Source organism: Echinops telfairi, unplaced genomic scaffold (assembly GCF_000313985.2).
Source record: "Echinops telfairi isolate 266 unplaced genomic scaffold, ASM31398v2 ScPeMD7_6;HRSCAF=24_0, whole genome shotgun sequence".
NCBI classification, from domain to species: domain Eukaryota; kingdom Metazoa; phylum Chordata; class Mammalia; order Afrosoricida; family Tenrecidae; genus Echinops; species Echinops telfairi.
This window is the reverse complement of record NW_022103902.1, coordinates 9,954,836-9,964,047: the sequence shown is the minus strand read 5'-3', so window position 1 is coordinate 9,964,047 and position 9,212 is coordinate 9,954,836. Positions and strand designations below refer to the sequence as shown.

General features: G+C 43.5%; 1 protein-coding gene across 1 annotated transcript in view; it reads left to right on the top strand.

Moving 5' to 3' along the window:
- The window catches only part of DPPA4 (developmental pluripotency associated 4), a 13,960-nt gene extending 5,194 nt beyond the window's left edge, over nt 1-8,766 (top strand). The window contains exons 5-7 of the mRNA XM_045286218.1: nt 163-478; nt 1,473-1,668; nt 8,451-8,766. Of these exons, the coding sequence (XP_045142153.1) occupies nt 163-478; nt 1,473-1,668; nt 8,451-8,487 (549 nt within the window). The 3' untranslated portion in view covers nt 8,488-8,766. The remainder of the gene's footprint in view (nt 1-162; nt 479-1,472; nt 1,669-8,450) is intronic.
- The last annotated feature ends 446 nt before the right edge of the window (nt 8,767-9,212 follow it).

The following is a 9,212-nucleotide window of genomic DNA, read 5'->3' as shown; positions in this document are numbered from 1 at the left end:
AGTTAGTCTCAGAAACCCCCAGGGGTTTCTGCCCCATAGGATTGCTATGAGTCACAATAGACTCCCTGCATTGAGTTTGGTGGGGTTTGTGGTTTTATATATAAACTAATAGATAATATTTTAATCAGTTTAATAATTACATCTGTACTAATATTCTTTTAGCAGAATTTTCCTGCCACAGCAAAGGAAGCCAAGATCCAGACACGGCTAAAAAAATCAAATGTGGTCAAATCAAATCTAGATGGTTTGCAGAAAATGAATATGTGTCCTGAAGGGACTAAGCCTCCTGAAGCAGCTCCTTCCTCTGCAGAAGGGGCCCCTGCCTTTGAATCCGTTCTCCAGCAGGACATCAATGCGGTTGACAATACGGTAATACAGGTGACAAGCTCCACTAGTGAGGCTGTGCTGGCCTCCTGGTCAAGAATTGCAGGCAAAGCTGGGAAGGTGGAGGTGGAAGAATCACCACAAGAGACTTATGGTGAGTCCATTATTAAGAATTGGTTCTGGTCCAGACGAGTAAATGGGCTTGAACTCAGTCGCTTACAAACATTGTTGTAAAGGGATCAGCTTTGATGCATGGTGACCTTTTGAATAACAGCACAAGACATTAGTGGGTCCTGCACCACCTTCATGATGGGTTAAGTTAGCAAATGGTTACGTTCACTCTAGCAGCTGTTTCTGTGTATCTCACTGAAATGTTCTTCCTCTTTCATGTCCCTCTACTTCTTGAAACACACTATCCAATTGGTCCTATGTGTTGATAGGACCAAAAATAAGTGATAGTCAATATTCTTTGCCTACAGCACAGTTCAAACCCATATGAATCACAAAAGAATAGATCTGGGACAAGGCTCGAGAATTTGCATTTCAAGAAATATTGTATGTGCTGGTCACCCAGAGTCCACGCCTTTAAGCACTACTACTCTAAGTTAGTGATGCCATCAGAAGGGGTCAGGAATCTGTACAGCCACAATGCATTTCCCCCTTCTGTAAGGAATTGAACTTAAAAGTAATTGATGGGGTGTGGGCCCCAGATCTTCCAGCACTAATAGGTTGCTCAATGTGGTTCTCCATTCCCTCACTGTAAATAATTTAATAATACCTCATCACATATGTTGTTATTATGAGAATTATAGGAAATAAAATTAAGGAAGAAAAGAAACAGCTTGGAACAGTGTAGCACCTATTGAAGAGTAGACACCTGAACCTGTCTCCTGACCATCTTCTCAGTTGTCTTTCTACTGTTTGCCACTTGTAGCTCCAACTCCAGTCAGGTTTTTTTTTCTTTTTAAGTTTTGACAGGGTTTTTTTTTTTTCATACTTAGATAAGGAAGGGAATAGAGGTTAAGTTAGGATCCCAGTGTTCATGTATTGCAGGTGGGGAGTCAGAATTAAAGATGCCTGGCATGAGGCCAGCTGCAACATTAGCATCGGTCCTCGTGTGCTCATACTTGCCTGTCTTTCTTTCCCAGCTGTCAGGTGGTGTGTGGTACATGGGCGAAGTCTCCCTGCAAACAGAAGTGGCTGGGTTCGGTTGCAGTTTCATGCTGGACAAGCCTGGGTCCCTGAGGAACCAGGAAGAGTGAGTGCTCTCTTCTTGATACCTGCCAGCAGTTTTCCACCTCCACATATGGAAGACAACCTGCTGTGTCCCAAATGTGTCCAGAGGTAGGTCCCTGGTACTTTTCTATGCGTGAAAAGTGGGCAGTTGGTTTAAATACATATATATCTATTTTAAGTTAGGGGGCAAGATGGATGCATATTCATCTGGAATGGCCATGTATTTTTTTTTTATTAGGGGCTCATACGACTCTTATCACAATTCGTACATATATCAATTGTGTAAAGCACATTTGTACATTCATTGCCCTCATCATTCTCAAAACATTTGCTCTCCACTTAAGCCCCTGGCATCAGGTCCTCATTTTTTCCCCTCCCTCCCCACTCCCCCCTCCCTCATGAGCCCTTGATAATTTATAAATTATTATTTTGTCATATCTTGCCCTGTCCGACATCTCCCTTCACCTACTTTACTGTTGTCCGTCCCCCAGGGAGGAGGTCACATGTAGATCCTTGTAATCGGTTCCCTCTTTCCTACCCACTCTCCCTCTACCCTCCCAGTATTGCCACTCACACCTCTGGTCCGGAAGGGATCATCCTCCCTGGATTCCCTGTGTTTCCAGTTCCTATCTGTACCAGTGTACATCCGCTGGTCTAGCCAGACTTGCAAGGTACAATTCAGGAAAGTTGTATTTTTCATGGTTGCTACATCACACCCTGTCTGGATCATCTCCTCCCTGAGACCCCTCTGCAAGGGGATCTCCAGTGGCCTACAAATGGGCCTCCACTTTGGGTCTCCACTCCGCACACCCAACCTCATTCACTATGGTAAGATTTTTTTGTTCTGATGATGCCTTATACCTGATCCCTTCAACACTTCGTGACCTCGCAGGCTGGTGTGCTTCTTCCATGTGGGCTTGGTTGCTTCTGAGCTAGATTAGCTATGTATTTTAATCACAGATTGTCAGGAAGGTTCAAGAAGACCATTATTACCCATGCACATTTATTCTCAGGGATAAAGGACTTTCATCTCTCGGGGCTTAATGCTTCCACCTAGAGACATGGAATTCTGGTGGAAGAAAACATTGTGTATTTACTGTAGACCAAGTACATGCGCTGCACAGAACTGGTGACTATGTAAAAAGATTCTGGAGTAACCTCCAGTTCTACGGGGGTGGGGTGGGGGTGGGGGGTGACTGGCATGTAAACAGCTCTGGTCCCTTGTGGTTACTGGTGTTAAACTAGAATATGAAATAACCCTTGAGAAATTACAAAGACGTACTTAGCAGTGGTTTTTTGAGTTAGGTAGTGGTCAAGAAAACAACCAAACAAAACTGACTGATGGTCCCCAGGAACAAGGGAACAGCAAGTGACCCAACATGGATGGTGAGGAGGATGTGGGAGGCCTAACAGGGCTTGATCAAGGATAATGTAACCAAGAGGAATTACTGAAACACTCATGAAGGCTGAACATGATAGTGGGACTAAAGGAAAGTAAAAGGAAATACAGTAGAGGGAAGAACTAGGAGGCAAAGGGCATTTGTAGAGGACTAAATACAGGCATGTACATATGTAAATATACTTATATATGGCAATGGGGAAATAGATCTATGTACATATATTTATGGGTATAGTATTAAGGCAGCAGATGGACATTGGGCCTCTACTCAAGTACTTCCTCAATGCAAGAACACTTTGTTCTATTAACCTGGCATTCCATGATGCTCACCTTCCCGACACGATTGCTGAAGACAAAGGTGGGTGCATAAGCAAATGTGGTGAAAAAATCTGATGGTGCCCGATTGTCAAAAGATATAGCGAATGGGCTCTTAAAAGTTTGAAGATAGAGGAGCGGCCATCTAGCTGAGAAGCAACAAAGCCTACATGGAAGAAGCACACCAACCTGTGCAATCATGAGGTGTCGAAGGGATCACGTATCAGGCATCAAAGAACAAAAAGTCATATCATTGTGAATGTGGGGGAGTGCGTGCGAAGTGGAGACCCAAAACCCATCTGTAGACAGCTGGACATCCCCTTACAGAAAGGTCGTTGGGAGGAGACGAGCCAGTCAGGTTGCAGTATAGCAACGATGAAACATACAACTTTCCTCTAGCTCTTTAATGCTTCCTCCCCCTCACTACCATGACTCCAATTCTACCTTACACATCTGGTAGATAAGAGCTGGAAACACAGGGAATCCAGGGCAGATAAACCTCTCAGGACCAATATTGAGTAGCCATACTAGGAGGGTAAGGGCAAGGTGGGGTGCAAAGGGGGAACTGATCACAATGATCTACATGTAACCTCCTCCCTAAGGGACAGACAACAGAAAAGTGGTGAAGGGAGACGTCGAACAGTGTTAAGACATGAAAAAATAATAATAATTTGTAAATTATCAAGGATTAGGGAGGTGGGGTGCGGAGAAAAATTAAGGAGCTGGTACCAAGGGCTCAAATAGAAAACACATGTCTTGAAAATGATGATGACAATAAATGTACAAATGTTCTTGACACAATGAACCGATGGATGGATGGATTGTGATGAGTTGTATAAGCCCCCAATAAAATGATTTCAAAAACAGAAGCTGTCCTATGGTGACAGCATACAGGGTTTCCAAGTCCATAAATCTTTATAGGAGCAGAAAACCTTTTTCTCCCAGGGAGCAGCTAGTGAGCTCGAACTGCCAACCTTATGGTTAGTAGTCTATACACTTAACTGATATGATTGAACTGTAGGATATGCTAATTACATATTTTTAATTAAGCATACAAAACCAAACCTGCTGCCATCTGCTCATTTTCAATTTATAGCCAGCCAAAGGGCTGTTGCCCCTTTGGGTCCTCAAGGCTCTAAATCTTTAAAGGTGTAGAAACTCACTTCTTCAGAGCAGCTGGTGGGTTTAAACCCGGCTCTGGTTAACAGTCCAACAGATAATCATCCACTATTGCCACCAAACCAAACCCAGTACCACCGAGTAGGTTCCACGTCTCATCTTTCCAGGAACAGAACCTCATCGTTCTGGCCCTAGAACCTGGTGGGTTTGAGCCACTGCTCTTGAGATTAGCAATCCAATCCGGGGCTCCTTAAATCAAGGGAGCGCTGACTAAATCATTCATTTCAATCCAGGTAACAGCCCCAGGTGGAGAACACACTTGGGAGAAAGTAGAACTCAGAAGTAGTTCAGAATATGATTTTTTTTGGTGGAAAATGAAGCCATGGTTCTCATTTGTAAAACGGGCATAACATAACCCATCTGAAACTATTGAGAAAATGCAGTGGTTAATTTATTTAAAAGTTCTCAGCACTATCTCGCTTCTACCTCGTAAGTACTCAATAACTTTTTGGTTATTATTCCAAGCATTGGGTTTATTTTGAAATAGAATTACTGATGCAAAACACAGGTACTTTTTACATGAGTTGAGGATTATGGGATTTATTTGGAATCATTAGTTATGTCAAATGGAGTAAACTTTGAATATTGGAAGTTTGGACTATTAAGCATTGGTTAATGGAGGATCCCTGGTGGCAGAGTAGGTCTCCAGTTGGACTGCTAACTGCTGGGTCAGTGGTTCAAATCCACCAGCTGCTCTATGGAAGCACGATGAGACTTTCTTTATACTCGAATCAGCAGTTTCGCTCTTGGACATCACAGGGGCTATTTTACCCTGTCCTATGGAATTGCCATGAGTCCTAATGGAATCAGTGGCAGGGAGTTTGGTTTGGGTTTTGAGGTTAATAGTAATTCTTCTGAAAAGTTTTTAATGGGTTAGACATATGTGATCGACAAAGAATCATTGTATTCATCAAATAACACCTTTTTAAAATAATGCCTTTTAATTGCAATTATGGACAGAATTGAAGGAAGGGTACAAAAAACTCTTATCTTAAATTCGAAGTCCAATTGAAATCCACATAGTAAATGGGTTGACTGAACAGCCCTGGAGGGTAGGAGGGCTCTGATAAAACTTGCTGTTCTAAACTATACTAGCTTAATTGATTACTGTTTTTTAAAAAAAGGACAAGCCATTTGGTAAAACTGGCCATGGGTTGGGGTTGAGGGGGAAGGTATTAGCTTTAAAAGAACAGCAGCTTCGGGACCCAATGAGCAGCCCAGGTCGCAGCTCCGTTTCGCCTCCCCTTCACCTCAGTGACTTTGCTAATGCTTGCTAAGGTTTCAGGCCACACTTTCCACAACTAGAATATGTTGAGGAGAAGCAGGTTTGACTGGGAAATGTGTATTGACATGTAACTCGCGTGCCCTACAATTTGGTGGTTCAAATATATTAAAAATAGTTGGGTGCTCTCAAATATAGTTTTAACATTAAGAAATTGTATAGGTGCTTTTTGGTTATGGAGAATTCAGGACCCCAAAGCCTCTTTAAAAAGCGAAAGGGGGGCAGGGAGGGGGAGAGAGACATGCACATATGCGCATATGCAAAGTTTTTTGCTAGGAGTCAGAAGCCAGGCCACCTGTGTGAAGAAGCCCATTGAAGGCTATTAAAGAAGGAAATGTATTGAGGTGGAAGCGCAGAGGAAAGGTGTGTGTGGAAGCTTAAATTCGGAGCACCTGGTTTGCAGAAAAGACTGGATGAAAGCAAAATCCCCAAATCCATTTGCTGACTCCACACTGTCTCCACTGAATTCCTTTTGACCATAGACTAGAGATTGTCTTGCCTTGGGGCAGAGAGCTGTAGAAAGTGAATTACTTCCACTCCCTCTCCAAACCAGCCCAGGGAGAGGCAATGTTCCTTAGGGGCTTGCCTGGGCGTGTCCTTGAAGGCTATCACAGGCCTGGGGGGTCAGATAGCTGGAGTCTTGCCCTATCAGTCAGGCTCCAATCATGCTCCAGTTCCTGCTTCTATAATCCCCTGAAACTGATGTGTTGCTCTACCACCAATGATGATTGTGTGACAGTCTCCTTCGCCCTCCCAGGCCCTTTATAAATCCCTATATCGCGGCAAATATTTGGATGCCATTGTGACCTCATGCTAATGTTTTCCCTTATCCAGGTGATGTGTCTTTGTCCTGTTCAAGACTTTCCAGTTCTCCTTAAATTATTTGGGACTTAGAGTCTCTTTTGTACCTTAAAGTATGTGGTGGACACAAGATTAACTAGAAATGTCTTGGGGGAGACGGTATTTGTTTTTGGTAATGGCATAAAATGTTTAGCACCTTCTGTGAGTACTAGAATAAAAACAAAGCTTTGATGATCATTTACACGTTTATATGAATAATATTCCCTCGGAACTGTAGGATTTGGCCTGAGGTCTGGAACAACACTATATTGGGCAAGCTGGCAAAGGAGACAGAGAATGAACAATTAAGGAATTAAACCTGAAATGTAAAGTCATTGGGGGAGAATTTGGACTGGAAATTTGATTTCAGTACCAAATAAAGCTCAAGAAAATACGAATGAATAAAGCAAAGAAGGCTTCTAAAAATCTATGGAAATACTTGATGATCTTTTCATTCCCTTTTCTCACAACATTTGGAAGTCCTTGTATACTTGCTTAGGTGATGGATTCAAATTACTGAAGGATGCAGAAAATCTGATGTTGATTTAATAAGGCACCCCAGCGCCATAGTGGGGTGCACGTTGGATTTCTAACCTCAAGGTCAATCATTCAAACCCACCAGCTGCTCTGATGGCAAGATGAGGTTGGCCGCTCCTCCTTACGCGGTCCTTCTCTGTGTCTGAGAAGCTAAAGAACACCTCTACTCTGAACTGTGGGTGCACGGTGGGTTGGAATTGACTCAGTGGCAGTGGATGCAGGCTTGGGTTAGTATGGCGAAGGAAGTGAGAGGCTGCAGTCAGTGGGTGTTTTGTCAAAGCTCAACGGGAAGATTAGGTGGAACAGTAGGATAGGTAGAGTCCAGATGTCCAGGCTCTCACTCCCATCGGCCATGCTTCAGCTGCCCTGGAATCAAAACTCTGTACTGGTGTGGAGTAGTTAGGGGCCCACTTGAGTGAGAGAACACCCGAGGTTTAGGGAAACTTGAACAGAATAGAGGCCTCAGGTAGGTAGGACCTCAGCCTAGATTTCACCTTCTTTAGTTCATGGAGCAGCGGTTCTCAACCTTCCTCATGCTGCGGCCCTTTAATATAGTTCCTCATGTTGTGGTGGCCCCCCGAAACCTTAAAATTATTTTCGTTGCTACTTCATAACTGTAATTTTGCTACTGTTATGAATCAGGTGACCCCTGTGAAAGAGTCATTCAACCCCCAAAGGGGTCGCAACCCGCAGGTTGAAAACCACTGTCAGAGGAACCCTGATGGTATCTGAAAGGTTGGTAGTTCAAAACCACCACGCCACTCTGAGAAAGACGGGGCTTTTTACTCCCATAAACAGTCACAATCTCAGAAAGCCATGGGGGTGGTGGGTCCTTATGAATGCATTGACTCCAGGGCAGTGAGTTAGCTTATGGAGAGGGACAATCCTTAGCCTGTGGTACCAGGCCATCTCCCACTAGAGGCAATGTATATGTGCACTGCTTTGTTGACACCATTGGGCTGCCTGCTTTCAGTGCAGTTGTCCAGAGCATCTTTGTCAGCTCCATAGAACTGACATCGCTTTGAAAAGCGTTTTTCATAGCACCTGGAAAAGGTCTGCTCTGGAACCTCCTGCCCATTCCCGGCTCCAGAGCAGGAGCATGTTTATGGAAGCATGATGCTGCTCCATTCTGCGCTGCAAGCTTCCCGCCATCTCCATTGCTGAGGACCATGTTCTTGGCATATAGTCATTGTTTGACGGGTGAGTTGGAAGGCTACAGCGTGATCTCTCCAGGCGAAGAGCTCTTTTTAAAATGTATTTATTTTTGTTGTTTGATGTTTTTTTCCTTGGTTCTAACTTTAAAAAATAAATAAACCGACCCTCTCATTTGCTTTATAGGAACCGGGTGTTGAAGGAAAGTCTCCAAAGTGAGTAGATGACCTGGGAAAAGGATGCTTCCAAGATTGCAATTAACAATTGACATCATATCCCTTTGGACTTCCATCCACGCCACTCCCCCACGCCCCACCCGTGTTCCTGCTCACGGTGGGCACAGACTGCCGGGGGTAGGTGTCACCCTTTGCAATCTGGACAGTGAAGCCAACCCCAGTTTTGCTTGCTGCTTCCTGAGTTGAGATACAGAAGACATTGATGTTTAAAATTGTTACAACTTTACAAATTACCCTATGTCCCAGCTAATAAAAACATAAATAGTTCAAAGGCCACCAATTCCAACATTTCCTTGCCCTTCTGAAGTATCAATGGCTTAAGCTGAGCTTCAGTGAAAGTGCTTCCGAAGAGCGTTGGTTGTGCCCGAGTTACTGAAGACAAAATCACTGTTTGCTTCTGTGCTGAATTTTCCTTGCCTGAACACTGATTTTAGGAGCCGTTCCTTTCTAACTGTAAGTTTAATGACTTCAAGTTGAATAAGACAAAAATACCTAATATTCTTAATATAGAAAACATTTTCCCAAAATATCTGTAATTTGGCTCTGGTGTCACCATTGTTATCCCTGGTAGCCATTACGCGGCTTTCTGCTCTTGAAAACGTTTAAGCACAATGTACTGAAGTTATAGTTGCTCTTGTGTTCTTCGTCCTTTGTTTCTTGGGGACCAAATATGTGAATTAGCAGATATTCTTTTTTTTTTTAGCAGATATTC